General features: G+C 35.8%; 2 protein-coding genes across 2 annotated transcripts; both read left to right on the forward strand.

Annotated features, from left to right (window-relative positions):
* The first annotated feature begins 3966 nt into the window (after window positions 1-3966).
* On the forward strand, window positions 3967-4692 carry LOC110201999 (olfactory receptor 5AC1-like). The gene has a single exon (XM_020977948.2). It carries the CDS (start codon window positions 3967-3969, stop codon window positions 4690-4692), a length of 726 nt encoding a protein of 241 aa, XP_020833607.2.
* Window positions 4693-19034: 14342 nt separating this feature from the next.
* On the forward strand, window positions 19035-19936 carry LOC110202015 (olfactory receptor 5AC1-like). Its single transcript, XM_020977965.2, is given in 2 exon segments — window positions 19035-19146; window positions 19149-19936. Coding segments are annotated over 2 exon segments (900 nt in total).
* The last annotated feature ends 5569 nt before the right edge of the window (window positions 19937-25505 follow it).

Genomic DNA, 25505 nt, shown 5'->3' on the forward strand with positions numbered 1-25505 from the left:
TGTAGCCTTTCAACATTTGATTAGATTCTCGATTGACTATTCTGGTCCTTCCAAAGAGTGAGCAGGTACGCCAATTTTTATTTCTCTTACATGGTACAAACTATTGATACGCTGTAGTGAATTGAATGGACCCAATTTTAGGCCTAGTTAAAATTTCTCTAATGCAAGCACCGTGTAGATAGAACTTTTCTTTTTTGTTGTTCAGAGCTCTGCTCAGGTAATCAAGAAAGAATTATCACTTAATTTTTTTTGGTGTGTGGTTGCTGTTTCTTGGTATTTCCACTCATCCATCTCAGGAATGAATCACATCATTATTTTGTTGCCAGTTAATGACTCACTGTGGCCCCTCAGTTGTTTTCTACTGTACTAGAATGACATTTGTTTTTCTAATGTTACTGTAAGTCAATTTATTTCTTTAAGGCAATTTCTAATTTTATAAATGTATTTAGAATCCAACTTTCCGAAAATTCTGCCCAGTTTTTTTTCTATCCTTTGGGACTATTCAAGTAATTACTTTGTTATTTTTCCCCCTCTAAACCAATGATCATAGAATGACCAGTGTTTTAAAGATATCTGGAAAAATAATTAATAATTTGTTTTGAAAATTGTTTGCTTAGGTAGAATTCAAAGTACTTTTAAGCCAAATATGGTGTCATTATTGTTTGGATTCATCTATTAAATAAATTCTATTTCTTTTTTGGTCTCCTTTCAGGTGCTATTGCTATCCCTTCTGAAATTACTTTCCACTTACTCTATACATGTCTTGTCTGTACATAGTAATTTCTATGCTGTCTCCTCAATTAGAATGTGAGTTCTTTGAAAGGATGGAAAGTGGTTTTTTTCTTGTCGAGGCAATTGGGGTTAAGTGACTTGCCTAGCTAGGGTCACATAACTAGTAAGTGTCAAGTGTGTGGTCTGAACCTCAATTTGAACTCAGGTTCTCCTGACTCCAGAGCCGGTGCTGTATCCACTCTGCCACAGAGCTGCCCCAGAAGGGAAAGTATGTTTGCCTCTTTTTTGTATCACCAGTGCTTAGTACAGTTCTTGGCTAATAGTAATGGCTTAATAAATTCTGGCTAGTATGACCTGATTTGTCCCCAGAATTCAACTTGCTTGACTGATTTTATTCCACTAATAGAAATGAATTGAAAGGTGTTCAGCTTTCATGAATACAACTTTGAGATTTTGTTTTGAGGTATGGCACAACCCTTTTTATGTAATACCTGTTTGTCAAATTGAATTGGGTGGGATCAATTGCTTGTGTTCATGGGGAGTAAGTGAGAAGAATGGATCGTATAAACAATATACTTAACATCTTTTGGGATTAGAAAATGCTATCAATTAATTGAGTAATCAATCAACACATATTTATTAAGTTCCTACTATATACTGGACACTGTGACAAGGAATATATTTGAAAGGAAAGAAGAAGGAATGATGAATCGTTGTTTATTACATTAGTAATTGAATTCAGTTTAAAAGTATTTTTAAAACCTCTGTCCCTATGACACTTATAGGCAGTGAGGCTGACATGACACAGAGACAGAGAAATAATACATAATAGAAAAATGATAAATGCCTTGGAAGCATATAAACAAAGAGCCACATGAGATTTGAGGGATTTTCCGACTTGTGGTATTTGACCTGGGCTTTAAAGGATTGGTAGGAATTTAATAGGAAGAAGTGAGGAGCAATCCCAGTGTAAGAACAACCTGAGCAGAAGCATGGCAGTAGAGAAGGAAGGAATGAAGGAAGAAAGGAAGAAAGGAAATAAGGCAGGGAATGGAAAGAAAGAAAGAAAGAAAGAAAGAAAGAAAGAAAGAAAGAAAGAAAGAAAGAAAGAAAGAAAGAAAGAAAGAAAGAAAGAAGGAAAGGAAGGAAGAAAGAAAGAAAGAAAGAAAGAAAGAAAGAAAGAAAGAAAGAAAGAAAGAAGGAAGGAAAGAAGAAAGTAAGAAATAAGGAAATAAGGTAGGTAGGAAAGAAGTAAATTAGGGAAGATGGAAGGAAATAAAATGAAAAGGGAGGAAACAAACATTTTAATAGATGCCTACTATGTATGATGCACTGTGCTAAGCAATTTACAAAAGTTATTTCATTGGCTCCTTATAATGACCCTAGGAAATAAATGCTATTACTATCCCTATTTTACAGTTGAGAAAATTGAATCAAACAGGTTAAATGATTTGCCTAAGGTCACCCTGCTAGTAAGTGTCTTAGGCTCAGGTCTTCCTGACTCTAGGTCCAGGGCTCTATCCTCTCTACCACCTTGTAGGGTACATGCAGACAATGCTGAATTCAGTTTTGGGTGAGGCACAGATTGCATGGAGGGCAACTGTAGAATATAAATTTAGGAAGATAGGTAGAAGCAGATTGTAAAGGAGCAGTCTCATGAATTTGAACATTATTTAGAAAGCAGTAAGGAGCTACTGAAGGCTTTTGAAGAAAAAAAGATGACCAGATAAACTGACCTATTACTGCATTTATCACTGCAAAGCTAATAATGATAATAATTGACATATCTTATACTGTGCTTTAAATTTGCAAAGTCCTTTACATCTCATCTCATTTCATCCTAGCAACCCTGTGGAATGAGTTCAAAATGAAAGAGTCTAGAGACAGACACCTAGACTTAAGACATGGGTATGGACATTGTCATAGACATAGGCATACACAAAACATACACAGATATAGAAATGGGTGCACATAGACACAAATCACATATGAACAGCATGAACAAGGCCATAATGATAGAAAAATTCACATGAAATGTAAAAAGATGCATTCTAGCTTTTCAAATAGTTACCCCACATGAATGCTAACATATTTAGAGATGGCAAATGGGCACATTTTAATCAGAATTGAATTCTTCTAAAATATTTTCATGAAAAGCATTCAGAGGTTTTCCTACAACATACATATATTCTCTAAAAACCAACATTAATGAAGTATGATTTCTGTCCAAGTTTATATGACTAATTTTTCCCTACATGATGGGGAACAGAGTCTTATTTTTGAACACCCAGCTAGATCAGTCAGTTAGTGAATACATATTTATTAAGTGCCTACTATATGCCAGGCACTGTGCCAAGTGCTGGAGATAGATATAAAAAGAAGCAAAAGATAGTATTTGCCCTGAAGGAGCTCACAATGTATTGAGGGAAGCAAGCAAACAAATATGTACAAACAAATTATGAACAGTACAAACAGGAAATAATGAAAAGAAAGAAGTCACTAGAATTAGGGGAGGTTAGGAAAACCAGGTAGAACCCAAGATGGAATTCTGGACTTGGAGTTGGGAAAACCTGAGTATGAATCTTGCCTCAGACACTTACTAGATAGGTGACCATGGGCAAGTCATTTAACTTCTCTCTGCTTCAGTTTCCACATCTACAAAATGGGAATAATATTAGTACCCACATCTCAGGGTTGTTGTTGAAGTTGTTATTTGTCCTTCATTCTTGAAGAGGGTCAATAACATCATGATGTGATGTCTTGAGTTTCATGTGAATTGGACTTGAGTGAGGCCTCAGAGAGTCATCAGCCAAGGATAAAATCAAGTGATATTAGTGAAATGCTTTGCAAACCTTAAAACACTATATAATTGCTAGCTATCATTATTACTTAAATATTTTAATTCACTTTAATTTTCACAAATCTTACAACTAGATCCTAAAAGGTTGATATCCTTAAAATACATTTGTTAAAGGAGGTGGATTGACCCTTAAATCACTCTAATTAAAGTATATGCAGCCAGTAGCAATTTATTGTGTGCATGAGTGCTACCTTTCATGACTTTTGGTAAATGTGTTTTTTATTTAATATCTCTCATTCTAGCAGCAGATACAGTGCAGACATGGCAGAGCAGAACAAGATGTGGGTGACAGAGTTTGTTCTCACTGCACTCACAGATCTCCCTGAACTTCGGACCCCTCTCTTCTTGGTGTTCTTAGTGATCTACCTCAGAACATGATGGGGAATATTGGGCTGGCTGTGCTTGTTTGGATGTACTCTCACCTTCACACGCCCATGTACATATTCCTCAGTAGTTTAGCTTTTGCAAATGCTTGGGCTTCCTCTTCCAAGACCCCTAAAATGCTGGTGAATTTCTTAACTAAGAATAAAATTATATCCCTTTTGGGATGTTTTGCCCAATTTTACTTCTTTGGAGTCAGTGCAACTGCAGAATGTTTCCTTTTGGCAGCAATGGCGTATTACCGATATGCAGCCATATGCAACCCTCTCCTTTATCCAGTGAGGATGTCCAATGGACTGTGCAGCCAGCTGGTGATTGCTTCCTATACACTTGGCTTTCTTCATCTCATGATTCATGTGGGTTTATTATTTAGATTAACCTTCTGTAGAACGAATATAATACATCATTTCTATTGTGAAATTTTATCATTCTTTAGGATTTCCTGTACTGACCCATCTCTCAATTCGCTAGTGATTTTCATTTTCTCTGTCTCTATACAATCCTTCACTCTAATGACAACCTTAGTCTCATACATGTATATCCTCCTTGCCATCCTGAGAATTAAGTCTGCACAGGGCAGGAGCAAAGCCTTCTCCACCTGTAGTGCGCATCAGTTCTCTGTCTCTTTATTCTCCGGCATGCTTTTAATTATATATGTGTTTCCTGGGTCTGGTGTCACCAACAATCAGGACATAATGTACTCTTGTTTTACACAGTGATAATTCCTCTATTAAACCCATTGATCTATAGCCTGAGAAACAAAGAGGTTCTTGGTGCCTTGAGAAAAATAATAAAAAAATAAAGATTCCTCAAGTGAAGCTGGAAATTGCTTCTGTTTAACTTAATGAAATCTCCAAATCTTACTGACGGGCCTTGGTTGTACCAGCTAGAGAAAATTCTGAATGTTCAAAGGAATGAATAAGTATCATATGAAGATATCTGTGCATGGTGTATAAGTATTTTTCCATCACTAGGGGCTCTAAATATCATCCACAACGTATCTATTATAAATAATACATTTGACTAGCCACCTAAGGTCTTTGAAAGGGATAGGCTCTAGGGAGATTTGCATAGTGTATACTTTGACCCATGAGCCAATCAGTTCCAGCCACTAGTTAATTGAGTAAGAAGACCAGAAACCCATCCCAAAGACCGGATATTTTTCAAACTAATTTGACTGTGGTTAAAAAATGGATACTAGCTAATGGATATGATAGAAATGATAAAAAAAAAAAGGCAATTATCTCAGAGAGCAGCTTCTCTAGGTCTATTTTCCTCAACCTTACTAGTTAAGCAAGCCCCAGTCTCTTTAAGACTAGCTATTACTTTGGTTCATTTGCTCTTCTCTGTGTACAAAAAGTTACAAAAAAGCTACAAAAGTATGTATCAATAACATCTTCCTATCTATCTCTGAACCCCCAGATGGAGAAAAATCTCAGCAATTAGAATTTTTCTTTGTGTGTATTAGCTACATATAGTCATTCACATGTCCAAGTGACTGCATGGACGCACACACACACACACACACACACACACACACACACACACACACACAGAATGATATTTTAGAAAAAAAATTCTTTTAAAATGATTGGTGAAGCAGAAAAGGAAAAAGAGCTGGTAAAGTAGATTCATCTCTGCCTAGAGAGAGAATGAGTTGGGGAGAAAGACAGAGATGATTGAAGAATAGATCTACCTGGATCTACCTCCATAGTATCACATAGTACCAAAGTCAGTATACTTTATTTTTCTGTCTGGATCACAGTCAGTTCAGATCTGAGTCTCAATATCAGGGTCACGGCATCCTTCATTTGTCTTAGCTTTACGTTGGAGGATGCAAAGGTCATGGCAGAGGTATGTGGTGGTCTCAATGCTTCCCTTCACTCTCATGGCTCTGTTTCTCTCTCTCTCTCTCTCTCTCTCTTCTCTCTCTCTCTCTCTCTCTCTCTCTCTCCTCTCTCTCCTCCTCCTCCTCCTCCTCCTCCTCCTCCTCCTCTTCCTCTTTCAGTGGCACCTCATCATTCCTGAAGCCCCTCAAGTATTTCCTTCAGTATGCTAGATTATTCATCACTTTTGCATATTTCAGTTCTCCTCTCTCATTTGAGATAAGGGATAAAGGGATAAGAGATAAAGGGAATCTGTCTATATATTAGGTACAGTAACAGCACCTATATCATTTTAACGAGAACTCATTGAATGTTTCTGTTCTGACCCAAAGGTTTCCATTTTTAATTGTACTCTGACTCTGTTACCAAAGATGTGCTACACAAGTATATCATTTCAAAAGAATTCTTCAAAATATTTAATAATTTGAGAATCTTAAAGGAAAACATTTCTGATATGGGCTTCAATTTCACCAAATTGGCTGAAATCATTAAAAGCTAAAAAGAGATTGAGAGGAAGAGAGAGACATAGTAGGTCCTAAGATACATAATGGATAAAGTTAGGTTGTAATACATTACTAAGAATGACTTATTTACTAAAATTATGTTTACTAAAATTTATTTACTAACATTTCCATAAAACCATCATTAAAGTCATGCATGACTAGGACAGGGGAGTTAAGTGGCACAATGGATAGATTGGTGGGCCTGAAGTTAGGAAGACTCAACTTCATGAGTTCAAATCTGGCCTGAGATACTTATTAGCTGGGTGATGCTGAGCAAGTCATTTAACCCTGTTTGGCTCAGTTTCCTCATTTGTAAAATGAGCTGGAGCAGGAAATAATAAACCATTGCAATACCTTTGCCAAGAAAAGTCCAAATGGGGTTGCGAAGAGTCAGACACAATTGAAAATGACTGAACAATGGTGACTGGAAAACAGGGGCAGGTAAGTGGTGCAGTAGGTAGAGTGATGGGCTTGGAGTTAGGAATACTCATTTTCCTGAGTTCAAATTAGACCTCAGATATTTACTAGCTTGGTGACCCTGAGCAGATCACTTACCCATGTTTGCCTCAGTTTCCTCATCTGTAAAATAAATTGGAACAGGAAATGGCAAGCCATGCTAGTATCTTTTTCCAAAAACAAAACAAAACAACACCCAAATGGAGTCACAAAAAGTCACATATGATTAAAATGATTGAACGACAAAAACGACTGGAAAAGAGGGTGAGTTGGTGATGATAGTAGTGAGGGGATAATTAGTGAGTAGTGTGAGTGATACATTCTTATCTACAACATATGTAAACACTCAGAGGAGAGCCCTCAGTGCATCTTGCAAATGTCTTAAAGAGGATTTATGGAAGGACACAGAAGATATAATGGCATAGTTGTATTTTAATATTAACTCATGGTCAGAGCATGTTTAAAATTACAAAATGAGGCATTAGTAGGTCTCTGGTTGGGGAGATAGGAATTCTATTACATTATTGGTGGAATTATAAAATGGTACAACCTTTGTGGACCGCAATCCATCAGTGAATAATAAATTGCAAAATTAATTACATATCTTGACTAGATGATACCATCCAGAATGAATGGGAGGCAGGAAGAACCATTTTCTCTAGAGCTGCCCTCCTCAAATCTTCCCTTTCTCTCTCTGTCTCTACTCTATACCCAGACAACCCAGAAAACACCCGTGCTGTATAACTGCTTAAACAGCTTGAAGGAGATGGATGTCACCGACTCTGTTCCTTCCAGTGATGTGAAAGACCACCAGACCTTACCTGTGCCCTATCTTTATGCTCTCCAAAACCCAAGCATTGTCATCTGACATACTGATTTAACCCAAGAATCTGAGTCTTTGACATCCATCTTGCTGTACTCTTATAATCTAAATGTTCAATTTATATGGGGAATATTTTAACTATATGAATGAGATGGGGGGAACACCGTAGATGATCTAAATGGTCAATTCATATAGGGGAGATTTTAACTACATGAATGAAATGGAAGGAGCACACTGGATGGAGGCTCATGAGTAATAGTCTGAATAATAGCACTTTTAAGGCTACCTGTAGAACTATGAAGGAGAGATGTAGCCAATTGGGCTCTAGAAATGCAATCTGCTAACCCAATTGCAGAGAGCACTACCAGAAAGCTTCTTTGTAAATCTCAAGGGATGTCACCTCCAATAATCCTTTCCAAAGCCTGATGTCCCTTGGGCTGAGTTTATATAGCAGAAAGCAAATTGGAGAATACCAATTATTTTATGGTTTGAGATAAGTCAGATATCAAAATCAGCCTCTTCATTTGAATAAATCTGCTGTAAATCCTGAAAAATAAACTCTGGCTTTTTATAAGATCTCTCTTGAACAGAAAACTGCAAATAACTCCTATTTATATTTGTATTATGCAGAGCCTGGAGGCAGTAGAGAAACATTGGAGTTTTTTGAGTAGGACAATGACATGGTCGTATCTGCACTTGGGGAAAACCACTGGTAGCTGTGCGGAAGAAGAATTAGCATGAGGCAAGACTTGAGGTAGGGGGATGTATTACCAGATCATTGCAATGGTGCAAGGGAGAAATTATGAGGGCCTGAATTAAGATAGTAGCTGTGTGAATTAAGAGAAAGGAATTTTGTGAGAGATGTTGTAGAAGGCAGACATGGGAAGATTTGACAACCAATTGAATACATAGGATAAAGGAAAGTGAGAAGTTGAAAATAATGCTGAGGTTATAAATGTGGGAGACTGAAAAAATGGTCATAGAAATAGGAAAGTTCACTGGGGGAGAGGTTTTTTGGGGAAAAAAATGGATTTTCTTTTGAACATATTGAGATGCCTACGGGACATCCATTTTGAAATACTCAATAGGCAGTTGGTTGTTTAGGATTGCAGCAACGGGAAGATACTAGGTATATCATTAGCATAGACATGATTTTTAAACCTATGGTGGTTAATAAGGTAATCAAACAAAAGACTAGTTAATAAATACTTATTAGTTGAAAATAATTTGTTATAAAAAGAAATAATAGAAAAGAGTCTTAGCAAAAGAAGGGGTAGCAAGAAAAAAGAATGGAGGATGTAAAAAGTTTGGTTTAAAAATAAAAAGAAATAACTTATTTTTAAAAATCACACGATTATATTAACTTAGGCATAAAAATCTTTGACAAAGTATGGCACTGATTGAAGGTAGAAACACTAAAATTATAGGAATGTAATATTTTCTTAAGGTAATCAACAGTAGCAAACTAAAATTAAGAATTAACATTATTTGTAATGGACTAGAAGTCTTCCCAATAGGATCAAGAGTAAAGCAAGAATTCCAAGGTCTTAAATTTATTTGACTTAGTGGTAGAAATGTCATATACAGCTATAAGGTAAGAAAAAGAAATTGAGGGAGATAAGGATAGGCAAAGAGGAAGCAAAATAATCTCTAGTTCCAGATGGTTTACTTAGAGAATTATAGAGAATCCTAGAAACATTAAAACAATAGTTTCAGTAAAGTGCCAGAATACCAAATAATCCAAATAACTCTGAATATTAGTCAGAATAAAAGGAAGAAAAAGTCCACTTCAGATAACAACTATGGAATATATATGAATTAATCTCTCAAGCTATGCAGGAGTTATGTGAACACCACACAAATACTCAGATAAATACAAGGTTAAAATAATTTTTTTTTTGTAGAAATAGAAGAAGACCTAGATAATTGAAGAGATATTCACTGTTTTTTGCTTGGTTATGGCATTATAGAAAATATGACCACATAATCCAAATTGCTCTACAAATTTAGTGCAATACCAATCAAATTACCATATGGATACCTTATAGAATTAGAAAAATAATGACAAAATTCATTTGAGGTATTAAAAGTCCTAGAATATCAGGGGATACATTTTTTTAAAAAGTAAAAAGAAGAGGGTTTAATGTTTCTAGACCTCAAACCATAATACAAAGCAATAATTATCAAAGCCATCTGGTAGTGGGTAAAACAACAGAAAAGTAGATTAGTGGAATGCATTAGATAACTAAGATCTAGAAGCATTCACTCAGTAGTCTATTATTTGATAAATCCAAGAATATAGACAATTAGGGGATTTTTTTTTATTTGACAAAAACTACTGAAAGAAGTAAAAAGTAGTCTGGTAAAAAAAATTTGTTTAGATCATCATCTTATACTTTGAGCTACAATATATTCCTAAATATTTAAAAGAGCCCAGACCTATTTTTTAGAGACAGATTCCATACAGGAAAGAGGAAGGTGGACTACAGTTCATGAATACAGGAAAAGAAAGTAGACTATATTCAGTCAGGGAGTTTTAAAGATACAGACAATTCTGGCTATGCAGCCAATGTTCCCAAACCTCTAGTAGGCCAATACAGAATGTCCACACATATGCCAGTTCTCCTTTCTTCCAGAAGCAAAGTTCTACCATCTTCCATGTGAGTGATACCATTTTAGGTGATCTAAGCATGTGCAAAACCCACACATGTATAAAGGCTATCTTTGATAAAAATCAAAGAGGGAACCAGTTTTTTTCCCAGGCAGTTTTCTGCAATAGTCTTCACAGTTCACAGTCCCATAATTGACTGGGAAATTTTAGAGAATACATGATCTCTCTGTGTTTGTTGTTTCTTGATTGTCAAACAAAGCATTTGATTCAAAAGAGCAAAAAGCAATGCAAAAAGGTATTTTTTTTAAAAAAGTGTTTCCCATAGTTTGTTAGGATCATACAAGATTCCTTGAAAAATTCACAGAAAATTTTATTTAACAGTTGTATGTTTGTAAATACCAATGAGACATAATACAGGAAGACGTTATTGAGGACACAATACACCAAAATGGACGTGTGATTCCCAGGGATTCTTAATCCGAGTCACAGGTCAATGGATAGATTTCAGAGGGCTCTGTGAATTTGGATAGGGAAAACTCACATCTTCATTTCAGTATAATTGTTTTCTTTTGTAGTCTTCTGCATTTAATTTATGCCTTTAAAAACATTATTCTGTGGAGGGGTTCTTCAGTTCTTCAGACTGCCGAAAATGTCCATGACACAAAAAAGATGAAGAACTCTTGGTACAGATGATGAGATTCTCCAAGAAATTTTTGTTTGTGGATGACACTGTGCTTTTCCCATCAAGCCTTCAAATACTGCTGGTCCTTCTCAAAATCCATAGTAACTAAAAGAGAGGACTCTAATAAGGCACCCAGGAGAAACCAAGTGAATGGAAAACGTATACATTATCTGGGTAAATGAATTGCGGATAGGTGGATATGCTACTGAGTTAGTCCAGAAGTAGGTATATTGGAAAGTCATAGTAAGATGGACAATGAGTTAATAGGTCCAGAAATTTCAGAAATAGAGAAGTACTAACAATGATACTGTTTCTCCCTACAGCCCAAGCCCATATTTCTAACATACATAATATCCTGGCCATGATCAGCCACCTCAATCCCAGAAGAATAAAATTTCAGATGACTCAAAGGTCAATTAAAAGATTCTTTGGTGATGTTAGTGGGAATAGACCATAACATATTACTGATGATGATTTCTGCATAAGAAGCAATGTAAAAGACATTGTCAAGGACTTGTAAAACTAGAAAAGGAGGTAAGTAGGTTCTGTACCAAAGGTAGGGGTATTGGTGCCTATAACATATTGAAAGATGAAAAGGAAAGTCTCTGACAGATCTCCTTCTTAGGATTTGAGGCAAGTAAATGTCATAAAGGTAAATTGAGGTACATGCGCTGATAAAAATGAGTTTATTGATAGTGATGTTAATAAGCCCACAAATTGGGTCAGACTAGTCCCTTCCTTAAGGCCAGTGACCCCAATGAGAAGGGACAACTCTCTTTCTTGACAGGAAAATAGAGGGTTCAGGTAGTTGTGGGATGTTATAATTGGCTGAAATTGGGGAAAGTGGGTTGTGATTCAGGTATGGCTAATCATGGCCCTCTCTGACAATTAAGAAATGTTACTTGTTTTATAGTACCCACTTGCCTCTTGTAATCTTAGTTAGGAGACCAGAACCACCATGTTAGTTTTCTCCTTAGTTGCAATTTTCCCCTAATTGCACAAGGACAGGTAAAGACAAATGACTTGAGTTTTGAGGAGATGGCATCCGGTTAAGCTGATTGGGGCTTACAGAGGACAAGCAGATGTCCTAGGGGCTAATTACCTGAAAGATGACAACATTCCCTTTTTACCACACCTTTAAACTAGCTTGGAGGGAAAACTGAAACTGAGCAAAATGAGTTCAGGCAGATACTAACTCAATTATAAAACTCAATATACATTAAAATCAATTACATTGTAAAATCAGCACAGTAGGAATCAGAAGTAATATCCATTTTTATCTTTTCACAAATTTATGGGAGAAAAGAGATAAGAATTGTACGGAATGAAGAAACATAAATGGGTTACAACTTGCACTGGTGGAAGCAATACTCACACTGATGAAATCACAGATCAAATGAAGAATTCTGGTAAAAGTATACATGCTGAACTGGAGAAAAAAAGGAGTATGCGATAGTGAGGTCAATTAGAAGGACATTACAATAATAGTTACAAGTTGAATAGAGATGCTCACAATAGAAATAGAAAGGGAGGAAACATTGTAAAGGGAGTAAATATTATAAAGGAAAAAAAATACTGGACTTAGTGACTGGATTTGGGGCAGAAGGTGGCACTAAAATAATAATACACTTTGTTTTATCCTTGGGGAGTGGGTGAACAACAGGTACTATTTTCAAAGGAAATACTCATGAAAAGAAGCTAATGATACCCAGAAGTCTACATGGAAATTCTTCATTGTATTTGAAGTGCACCCTGATGACACAGCCCAGTTTTAATTGTTACATCTGGGTATGCTTTGGGTGATTTGATGATTGCCCACAAGGCCTACTAGACAATTTTGTCTTTATTCATTAGGGAATCTGTTCATGCTGTAAAGGTACTTTAAATATTGCTTCCACAAAGAGATTTAGGAACATATATAGATAAATACCATTTCCCTCAGGTTTGTTATCGGCACTAAGAATTCACGTAAAAAGAATCACTGTCTCTTGGCATCTTAATTCCTGCATCTTCACCATCTCTAAAGGAAAGATGACCTTTATTCTAAGACTCTGAAATACCTTAAAGGACATTGGTAAGGATACAACAATTTTAAAAAATTCCTTGTTATTTACATAGGAGATGTATTCATCTGCAAAGCTACAGTGCCCAATTATATCTATGCAACAACAAAGCATCTGGATTAAAACCAGAAAAGCTGTGTTAACCATCCAGATGTTTTGCCTGCATGATTCCCAAATCTGAATTGACAGATGATCCAGATGATTGATGGAAATTCTTGTTTTTAAGCTAGAAGGTTTTTATATCATATACACAGAGTTGTAGCAGAGTTTGGGGGTGGGGTGGGGAGAATTATACTTTGGTTTACTAGAAAGAATAAAAAGAAATAAGAAAATTTAAGTAATCATGAAAAGAATGATTTCATCACTTCAGAGATCATTTCACAATTTGTAAATTTTTTCTTGGCAAGTATGAAGAAGGACAAGTATGTTTTTAGAGTTGTCATCAGTCTTTGCCATAAATCCTGAAACTTATGAAAATACTAAATTTCTCTAATTTCTTAGAATCATGAGAATGTAGGGTCTGTCAATGACATCTACTTCATTTTTCTTCATCCAGAATAAACTTCTCTAATGAATTCCAGATGAAGCTCACTACCTTGGAAATCTCCAGGAAAGGGGAACTCACAGCTTTCCCAAACAACACATTCCAAAGTCTGATCACTCTTAGGTTAAAGTGTCAGCAGAAATGGAAATGGAAACATTGATTATTCAGTAGTTTCAGCTCTAATAGAATCTAGACTAGCTCCTTCATTATCATGAATTCACTTTGAAGATTTTAAAATGTATTCTGAATGCTTTCAAAGCCATTTCAATAGAGAATTTTCAGTAAATCACCTTCCTTTTTTTGTGCTACAAACTACTCCCCCCTCTATTGACCTGTGTTTTTAGAACTAAGTTTAGGCAAGACATTGAAAAGCTGAAGAACACAGAGAGAAGGATAACCTTGATGGCAATGAACTTTGAATCCATGTCACATACATTAGAAGGAACTGGTGATGTTAAACCTAGAGAACAAAAAGCTTAGGGTGTATAATGGTGTTCTCAAATATCTTAAGGATTTTCATTTAATTGTTCAGCTGTTTTTAGTTGTGTCCAACTCTTTGTGACCACTTTTGGGGCCTTCTTGGTAAAGATACAGGAGTGGTTTATGATTTACTTCTCCAGATCATTCTACAAGTAAGGAAACTGAGGCAAACAGTGTTAAGTGACTTGTTTAGGATCACACAGCTAGTAAATGTGTGAGGCCAAATTTGAACTCAGGAAGATGAGTCTTCCACCACTTAGCTGCCCATTTCATTTAGAAGGGGTATTAAATTTGTTTTGTTTGGCCCCAGAAATTAGAACCAGAAGCAATGAGTTGAAGTGGAAGAGATGCTGATTTAGGTTTGATGTCAAGAAACAAATTCTTAACAATTAGAGCTGTCTGAAAGTGAAATGAACTGTTTTGGGGATTCATGTGTTTCCTTTTATTAGAGGTCTTCAAAGGAAAGATGATCACTTGTAATATACATTATAGTGAATATTCTTTTTGGATGTGAGTTTGATGAGGTGGCTGCTGAAATGTGTTCTAGCTCTAAATTTGTGTGATTCTGTTAGCTCTCAAAATAATTTTCCTTAATTCCATTCCCAGTGAAGATGAAAAATAACTCCTGGTCACTTCCTTTAGGTTTCTGGTAATCTACTCCTCAGATACCTTTATAGGAAAACTTATTCAATTTAATTCATTAAACATTTGTTGAATGCATATTATGCTCATGGCACCAGGCTAGCCAACTGGGACACAAAGACAAATGTCAAAACTTCCTGTTCCCAATGATCCTTCTAATAGCCAATAATTCTTGTAATAGGCTACATTTTCACATAAGAAAAACATTATTATTCCTTCACATGACTGTGTCATGCAAGGTTTCTACAACTTTGCTTATTGGAGGTGTCCACTTAGATGCGTTAAGCAATGAAATAAATTATTTTGTGAAGTTCTGGACAAAGTAGAACATGATGCAAATGCAATTAATATTTTCATCAGGAATCAAGTGTAGCCTTTCAACATTTGATTAGATTCTCGATTGACTATTCCAAAGAGTGAGCAGGTACGCCAATATTTATTTCTCTCTTACATGGTACAAATTATTGATACGCTGTAGTGAATTGAATGGACCCAATTTTAGGCCTAGTTAAAATTCCTCTAATGCAAGCACCGTGTAGGTATACCTTTTTTTTTGTTGTTCAGCACTCTGCTCAGGTAATCAGGAAAGAATTATCACTATTAATTTCTTTTGTGGCTGCTGTTTCTTGGTATTTCCACTCCTCCATCCCAGGAATGAATCACATTATTGGTTTGTTGCCAGTTAATGACTCACTGTGATCCCTCTGTTGTTTACTACTGTATTAGAACGCAATTTGTTTTTCTAATGTTAGTGTAAGTCAGTTTATTTCCTTAAGGAAATTTCTGATTTTATAAATGTATTTAGAATCCAACTTTCCAAAAATTCAGCCGAACTTTTTTTTTTATCTTTTGAAACTATTCACCACATAATTACTTTGTGATTTTTTTTTCTGTAAACCAATGATCATAGAATACCATTGTTTTAAAGATGTCTGGGAAAATAATTGATAATTTGTTTTGAAAATTGTTTTCCTAGGTAGAATTTAAAGTATTTTTAAGCTAAATATGGTGTCATGATTGTTTGGATTTGTCTATTAAATATTTTATATTTCTTTTTTGGTCTCCATCTGTTATTGCTATCCCTTCTGAAATTACTTTCCACTCACTCTGTACCTGTCTTGTATTTATGTAATAATTTCCATGTTTTCTCCTCAGTTAGAATGTGAGCACCTTAAGGAAGGTAAAGGGTTTTTTTAATTTTTTTTTTTTGGCTAGGCAATTGGGGTAAAGTGACTTGCTTAGCTAGAGTCACACAGCTAGTGTCAAGTGTGTGGTCTGAATCTGAATTTGAACTCAGACCCTCCTGACCCCAGGGCTGGTACTTTATCCACTGTTCCAACTAGCTGCCCCAGAAGGGAAAGTGTTTTTGCCTCTTTTTTGTATCACCAGTGCTTAGCACAGTTTTTGGCAAATAGTAATGGCTTAATAAATTCTGGTTAACATGACCTGACTTGTCCTCAGAACACAACTTGCTTGACTCATTTTATTTCACTAATGTGAGTGAATTAAAAGGTGTTCAGCTTTCATGAATACAATTTTGAGATTTTGTCTGAGGTATGGCACAACCCTTTTTTCAGAATAGCTGTTTGTCAAATTGAATTGGGTGGGATCAATTGCTTGTGTTTATGCGGAGTAATTGAGAAGAATGGATCATATAAACAATATACTTAATGACTTTTGGGATTAGAAAATGGTATCAATTAATTGAGTAATCAATCAACACATATTTATTAAGTTCCTACTATATGCTGGACACTGTGACAAGGAATATATTTGAAAAGAAAGAATAATGAATGATTATTTTATTTTATTTTTTTAGGCAATTGGGGTTAAGTGACTTGCCCAGGGTCACACAGCTAGTAAGTGTCAAGTGTTTGGTCTGAGGCCAGATTTGAACTCAGGTCCTCCTGACTTCAGGGCCAGTGCTCTATCCACTGCGCCACCTAGTGGCCCCTGAACGATCGTTTATTGCATTAGTAATTGAATTCAATTTAAAAACGTTTTAAAGCACCTGTCCCTGTGACACTTATAAGAAGTGAGGGGGATATGACACTCAGACAGAGAGACAATATAGAATACAAAAAATGATAAATGCCTTGGAAATATATAAACGAAGAGCCAAGTGAGATTTCAGGGATTTTCCAACTTGTGGTGTTTGACCTGGGCTTTAGAGGATTGGTAGGAATTTAATAGGAAGAAGTGAGGAACAATCCCAGTGTAAGAATAGCCTGAGCAGAAGCATGGCAGTAGAGAAGGAAGGAATGAAGGAAGGAAGGAAGGAAATAAGTCAGGGAATGGAAGGAAAGAATCAAACAAGGAAGGAAAGAAGAAAGTAAGAAATAAAGAAATAAAGTAGGTAGGAAAGAAGTAAACAAGGAAAGATGGGAGGAAATAAGACGGGAAGGGAGGACACAAACATTTCCATAGATACCTACTATTTATGATGCCCTGTGCCAAGCAATTTACAAAAATTATTTCATTTGATCCTCATAATGACCCTACGATATAAATGCTATTACTATCCCTATTTTACAGTTGAGAAAATTGAACCAAACAGGTTAAATGATTTGCCTAAGGTCACCCTGCTAGTAAGTGTCTTAGGCTCAGGTCTTCCTGACTCTAGGTCCAGGGCTCTATCCTCTTTACCACCTTGTAGGGTACATGCAGACAATGCAGAATTCAGTTTTGGGTGAGGCACAGATTGCATGGAGGGCAACTGTAGGATATAAATTTAGGAAGATAGGTAGAAGTAGATTGTAAAGGAGCAGTGTCATGAATTTGTATATTATTTAGAAAGCAGTAAGGAGCTACTGAAGGCTTTTGAAGAAAAAAAGATGACCAGATAAACTGACCTATTACTGCATTTATCACTGCAAAACTAATAACGATAATAATTGGCATACTTTATACTGTACTTTAAATTTGCAAGGTCATTTACATATTATCTCTTTTCATCCGAACAACTCTGTGGAGTGAGTACAAAAAGAAAGAGTCTAGAAACCTAGACTTAAGAGACAGGTATAGACATTGTCATAGACATAGAAATAGGTGCACATAGGCACAAATTATATATGAACAGCATTAACAAGGGCATAATGATTGAAAAAGTCACATGAAATGTAAAAAGACGCATTCTAGCTTTTCAAATAGTTACTCCACATGAATGCTAACACATTTAGAGATGGCAAATGGGCACATTTTAATCAGAATTGAATTCTTCCAAAATATTTTCATGACAAGCGTTCATAGGTTTTCCTACAACCTGCATATATTCTCTAAAGACAAACATTAATGAAGTATGGTTCCTGTCCTAGTTTATACGACTAATTTTTCCCTACATGATAGGGAACACAGCCTTATCTATGAAAACTCAGCTAGATCAGTCAGTCAGTGAATAAACATTTATTAAGTGCCTACTATATGCCAGGCACTGTGCTAAGTGCTGGAGATAGATATAAAAAGAAGCAGAAGATAGTCCCTGCCGTAAAGGAGGTCACAATCTAATGAGGTAAACAAGCAAACAAATATGCACAAACAAATTATGAAAAATATATATAGGAGATAATTAAAAGAGAAAAGGCACTAGAATTAAGGGAGGTCAGGAAAACTAGGAAGAACATGAGATGGAATTCTCTAATTGGAGTTGGGAAAACCTGAGTATGAATCTTGCCTCATACACTTTCTAGCTATGTGACCATGGGCAAGTCATTTAACTTCTGTCTGCTTCAGTTTCCTCATCTGTAAAATGGGAATAATATTAGAATCCACATCTCAGGGTGGTTGCTGTTGTTGTTATTTGTCCTTCATTCTTGAAGAGGATCAATAAAATCATGATGTGATGTCTTGGCTTTCACGTGAACTGGACTTGAGTGAGGCAGAACTGCCTCAGAGAGTCATCAGCCAAAGATAAAATGAAATGATATTTGTGAAATGCCTTGCAAACCTTAAAACATCATATAAATGCTAGCTATCATTGTTACTTATATAATTCAATTCACTTTAATTTTCCCAATTCTTACAACCAGGTTCTAAAAGGGTTGATATTCTTAAAATACATTTTTTTTCTTTTAGGCAATTGGGGTTAAGTAACTTGCCCAGGGTCACACAGGTAGTAAGTGTCAAGTGTTTGGTCTGACGCTGGATTTGAACTCAGGTGCTCCTGACTTCATGGCCTCTATCCACTCTGCCACCTAGCTGCCCCTGGAAATGCATTTGTTAAAGGAGATGAGTTGACTCTTAAATAATTCTAATTAGAGTATATGTAGCATTGAGTAGCAATTTATTGCACGCATGAGTGCTACCTTTCGTGACTTCTGGTAAATGTGTTTTTTATTTAATATCTCTCATTCTAGCAGCAGATACAGTGCAGACATGGCAGAGGAGAACAAGACGTCAGTGACAGAGTTTGTTCTCACTGGACTCACAGATCTCCCTGAACTTCGGACCCCTCTCTTCTTGGTGTTCTTAGTGATCTGCCTCACAACATGGTGGGGAATATTGGGCTGGCTGTGCTTGTTTGGATGGACTCTCACCTTCACACACCCATGTACATATTCCTCAGTAGTTTAGCTTTTTCAGATGCTTTGACTTCCTCTTCAGTGACCCCTAAAATGCTGGTGAATTTCTTAACTAAGAATAAAATTATGTCCTTTCTGGAATGCATAGCCCAATTTTATTTTTTTGGTGCCAGTGCAACCACAGAATGTTTTCTCTTGGCAGTGATGGCATATGACCTATATGTAGCCATATGCAACCCTCTCCTTTATCCAGTGAGGATGTCCAATAGACTGTGCAGCCAGCTGGTGATTATTTCAAATGTAGTTGGCTTTCTTCATTCAATGATTCATGTGGGTTTGTTATTCAGATTAACCTTTTGCAGGTCAACTAGTATACATTACTTCTATTGTGAAATCTTACAGTTGTTTAAAATTTCCTGTACTGACTCATCTATTAACACACTGGTAGTTTTCATTTTCTCTGCCTTTATTCAAACTTTCACTTTTACGATCATCGTAATCCCTTAGGCTTATGTCCTCTCTGCTACCCTAAGGATTAAATCTGAAAAGGGAAGGAGCAAAGCCTTCTCGACATGCAGTGCCCATCTGCTCTCTGTCTCCTTATTCTTTGGAACTCTTTTCTTTATGTATATGTGTCCTGGATCTGGCACTACTAAAAATCAGGATGTAACGTATTCCTTGTTTTACACTATCATAATCCCCCTGTTAAACCGATTTATCTACAGCCTGAGAAATAAAGAGGTCCTTAGTTCCTGAGAAAAGTAATAAAAAAATAGATGGGTATTTTTTTTTTGTGAGGCAATGGGGTGAATTGACTTGCCCAGGGTCACACAGCTGGTAAGTGTCAAGTGTCTGAGGCCATATTTGAACTCAGGTCTTCCTGAATCCAGGGCCACTGCTCTTTCCACTGTGCCATGTGGCTGTCCAAGAAATAGAGATGTTTCTTAAGTGTGCTCTCAAACTGTTTACTTATCAGTTTTTGTCTAAATAAATTACAAGATCAATCCCCTGCATATTAATTTTTTATTTTTTTCAGACATCTTCACATCTACCTACCAACATGCTCAGGTTTCCTCTAACTTCATAGATATATATATATATATATATATATATATATATATATATATAGATAGATAGATAGATAGATAGATAGATAGATACATAGATACATAGATAGATACATACATAGATAGATAGATAGATATATGTATACATATATATATATATTTGAATATAGCTCTTGTTTCTTTTCATTTCTTGAGTTTTCGTCTCATCTTGAGTTTTCATCTCATCTTTACGCTTCTTTTCACTGATTAACTTCTCAAAAAAGTAGCAAAAACTAGAGACCCAAAGCCTCCATTTCCTTACTTAGCCAATCTTGATTTTGGTTCTTATCATTCCATATAGGAAACACAACATGGAATAGTGAATAAAGTAACGAAGACCAGAATTGAAGCCCCACTCTGATGCAGACTGGCTGTGAGACTACAGTCTCTATTTCTATCAGTGGAGGGAGTTCCTTCCTAAGGAGTTCCCTACACCCGTGAAATTAGAGGTCTGCAATAAAAACCACACCAGACTGTCTATGCTAAACTCCTTTATTTTCATACCAGAAATGAAGTATATCTATTGGGAATTACAGAATGGAAGCTAGTCATTTCCCATTACTGGCATCTGGCTCATACTCTTTCTCACCCTGTCATCCATTGTCATCACCCTTTGAGACCACAATGTACAGGTTTTTGTTGTTGTTCTGACTCTTAGTGACCCCATTTGGGATTTTCTTGGTTTTCTTTTTTTTTTTTTTCTTGGTAAAGATACTGGAGGGTTTGTCATTTCCTTCTACAACTCATTTTACAGATGAGGGAACTAAGACAAACAGGATTAAATGACTTGCCCTTCCTGACACAATGGGTCTGAGGCCAGGTTTTTACTCAGTGCCTGACTCCAGTCCCTGTGCTCTATCCACTGAGCCACCTAGCTGCCTCTGGTGACCATATGACACAATTTTTTTTTCAAATCATCTCCTTTCTTTCTTCTATTCTGTTTCAGGGAGCTGTTGAAGCAAATGGCTTTACCTGTGCCTTGATTCCATCTCTGTTCACTTTCTCCATGACTTTATTCCATCAAAGGACAAAGGAGGAGACATAATTCTACTACATACCCCTTTTGGGGACTGGAGGAAAGAATGATCATTCTTGCATTGCTCTTAGGGCTTGCCTGTCCACTTAGCTGTTATCTTGGCTCTCCTCTCTTTCTAACATAAGATTGTATCTATTGATGTCTCCTGTCAGCTGCATTTAGATAAACTGTATGGATACAGACATCCTACATGGGCACACATACCTTACATTCTCATATTCTTTTACCTATACTTGCTACTGTTGTCTATATATGTTCTAATAATATTTTATTTTTGCTTTTATACGTAAAGACAATTTTTAGCATTGAGTTTTAGAAGATTTTGAGTTTCAAATTTTTCTCCTTCCCTTCCTCCCTCCCTTCTTCTTAAAATGGTAAGCAATTTGGTATAGGTTATATATGCGCAATTATGTAAAACATTTCCATATTAGTCACAGTTGTGAAAGAAGCAACAGACCAAAAGGGGAAAAAAAATCACAAAAAAATAATGTAAATGAAAAAGTGTGCTTTGATCTACTTTCAGAGTCCATCAGTTCTTTGGATGTGGATAGCATTTTCCATCATGAGTACTTTGTAATAGCCTTGGACCATTGTGTTGCTGAGAAGAGCTAAATCATTCATAGCTGATCATAACACAACGTTGCTGTTACTGTGTGTAATGTTTACTCAGTTCTGCTCATTTCACTTTGCATCAGTTCATACAAGTCTTTTCAGGTTTCTCTGAAATCTGAGTTCTCATCATTTCTTATTGCACATAGTATTCCATCACATTTATATACCACAACTTGTTCAACCATTCTCCAATTTCCAATATTTTGCTACCACGAAAAGAGCTGCTATAAATATTTTTGCACATGTACATAATTTTTCCTTTTTTATGATCTCTTTGGGATATATAGCTAGTAGTGGTATTGCTAGATCAAAGAGTATGCAAAGTTTGGTAGCCCTTTGGGTGTAGTTCCAAATTATTCTCCAGAATGTTTTGATGAGTTCACAGCTCTACCAACAGTGCATTAGTATATCAATTTTCTCATATCTTCTCCAACATTTATCATTTTTCTTTTTTTGTCATATTAGCCAATCTGATAGGTATTAGGTAGTACCTCAGAGTTGTCTTAGTTTGCATTTATCTAGTCAAAAATGATTTGAAGCACTTCTTCATATTATCACATGTATCATATTATATCATCATATCACATGTAATTATAGATAGCTTTGATTTCTTCATCTGAAAACTGCCTGTTCATATCCTTTGACCATTTATCAATTGGGGAGTGGCTTATATTCTTATAAATTTGACTCAATTCTCTATATATTTGAGAAATGAGGCCTTTACTAGAGCACTTGCTGTAAAGGTTGTTTCCCAGATTTTTGTTTTCCTTCTAATCTTAGTTGTTTTAGTTTCATTTGTGCAAAACTTTTAAAATTTAATATAACCAAAATTATCTACTTCACATTTTGTAATGTTCTCTATCTCTTGTTTGGTCATGAATTCTTTCCTTCTCCATAGATATGACAGGTAGACTATTCCTTGTCTAAATTGTGTATCCATTTTGACTTCATCTTGATATACAGCATGAGATATTGGGTCTATACCTCATTTGTGCCATATTGTTTTCTAGTTTTCCCAGCAGTTTTTGTAAAATAGTGAGTTCTTATCCCAGAGGCTGGGGTCTTTGGGTTTACCAAACACTAAATTACTATCATCATTTACTACTACGTCTTGTGTACCTAATCTATTCTATTGATCCACTACTCTATTTCCTAGTACCAGAAAGTTTTGAAGATTACTGCTTTAAAATATAGTTTGAAATATGGTATTGCTAGACCACTTTCCTTTGCATTTTTTCACCAATTCCTTTGATATTCTTGACCTTTTCTTCTTCCAGATGAATTTTTTTTCTAGCTCTATCAATAATTTTTGATAGTTTGATTGGTATGGTACTGAATAAGAAAATTAGTTTAGACAGAATTGTCATTTTTATTGTATTGGCTTGATCTACCTGTGAGCAATTGATATTTTTCTAATTGTTTAGATCTGACTTTATTTGCGTGAAAAGTATTTTGTAATTGTATTCATATAGTTCCTGGGTTTGTCTTGGCAGGTATACTTCCAAGCATTTTAGATTGTTTACAGTTATTTTAGATGGAATTTCTCCTTCTTTCTCTTGCAGCTGGGCTTTTTTTGTTAATATATCTATGAGTGGTTTTTTAAAAACTTGAATTAATAGAGGAGTTCCTTGTTTACCAAAATTAGTTCTTTAGGACAGTTCTCATGACTTTTATGTTCTAGTCAACAAATCACTAGCACTTTTGCGCTACTTATCAGTAGCACACAGAGAAATGAATCCAAAACTTTCTCTGTGTCTCCCTCCCTCGCTTCCTAAGACTCTTGGTACCTTTGCTATTATACTTTCAATAGCTACATTGGAGTATGGTTAACTTCACTATCATATTACAAGCTTCCTGAGGTCAAGCACCACCTAGTGCTCTTCTTAGTATCCATTAGCATCCACTTAGTATAGTATTTATTAAATACTATGAAGTTAAGTACCATAAGGCTCTTAGGGAAGTTACAACTGTAACTGACTGATGATGAATACTACAATTTTAGTTGTTACAACTGGGCATGTCTGATGGGATTTCTGATCAAGTCTCATTAGGGCAAATTTACTTCTACCTAAGGAGAGATCTTGGGAACTATTAAGATATTTCTCATATATAACAAGAAGTCCCCAAAGTCTTAATATAGTTTTGTATATGCTGATTATTGGTTTTGAAGCAAATAGAAATAAATATTTGATTTTGAAACACAGCCACCAAAGAGCATCTTCACAAAGAGTAACTGCACTTTACTTCCCGAATCATCTTGGAGGAGTTAGGTGAGTATGCAGGGACTGTAATTTTTCTCCTTCTCTCCTCTCCTTCTCCCTGTACTATCCTCTCCCCTCCTCTCCTCTCTCTTTCAGTCTCTCCCTCTCTCTTTCTCCCCCCTGCCTTTTTTAAAAAAATGAAACAAATGGAAAACACTTTTTTCTCATAGTAACTTTAGGCTTTGTCTACATGAGGTCAAAGTATCCTAAAGAAAAAACCCTTAGTTTGGCCAATCCAACCACTGAAATGTTTTCACTGCATAACTAAAATATGGAGGGACTAATTTTTTGCTTTTCTATCAAATATTTACATGTTAAATTTTAATACATAGAGGAAAATGGGTAAATTAAATTGATCACAAGAAGAATGATTTCATGACTTCCAATAATTTCTTCATAATTAATAATTTTTCTTAGAATATTAAGAGGCAAGTTCTAAAAAACTAGAGTCACCAATGACTTATTCTTTCCTTTTAAGAGGAGAAATTATTTTGGTCATGACTCTTGAAACCTAAGAGAGAAACATGAAATTCTCTCATGTTATGACATGGAATCACGGAATATGGAAAGGGGGACTTGTCACTATCAAACAGAGTACATCACTCTTTCCTGTGTGGCTTCTTCAGGAAAGGACTTTTAACAATATTTTATCTACAGCACAGTGATTAAGTCTACAACACAAATAGTGAAGTATAGATTGTTCAGTGATTGAAGTTGAATATATACTTAGGTAAGTTATTTCAGAACTAAATTCCGTTCTGGAAACAGAATGATCTTCTTTTCCTATCTAGTGAGCCCACATCCAGGTGTGGGGAATCTTCTTTCTCTAGTAGGATCCATTTTGAGATTTAAATTCATCTTGCTTAGGCAAGCACTGAGACAATATCACTCCCAGGTGTAACTTGCAGGCCTTTTAGAGGAACATCCTTGATCTCTCAAAGAACAAAGATAAAAGAAACAGACAGTTTGGTCTTTCCCGTAGTCCTACGAAGTATGTGCTATTTTTATGTCCACTTTGTAATCGAGGAAAATAAGACTCAGAGGGTTCAAGAACTTGCTTATCATCACACAGTCAAAAGTGGAGGCAGTATTTAAATCCAGATCATTCCTTCCACTACTACAGCTGCCTTCATTCTCCACAGCCCAGTTTGTATGAACTAATAAATACATGTTCCTAACCTCTATATGCCCATAACCTACTGAGTATTTTTCACTGTTATATTTTATTTATTTTTTTTCTCCTTCTCCCTCCCTCCCTCCTTCTTTCCCTCCCTATCTCTGGCCCTCTCCTCATCTCTCTTCTCTTCTCT

The sequence above is a fragment of the Phascolarctos cinereus genome, unplaced genomic scaffold, assembly GCF_003287225.1.
Source record: "Phascolarctos cinereus isolate Bilbo 61053 unplaced genomic scaffold, phaCin_HiC Scaffold_725;HRSCAF=1366, whole genome shotgun sequence".
Lineage (NCBI taxonomy): Eukaryota > Metazoa > Chordata > Mammalia > Diprotodontia > Phascolarctidae > Phascolarctos > Phascolarctos cinereus.

Bases quoted from the DNA above. Each gene is read 5' to 3' on its own strand.
- LOC110201999 (XM_020977948.2), top strand. From the start codon at position 3,967: ATGATGGGGAATATTGGGCTGGCTGTGCTTGTTTGGATGTACTCTCAC.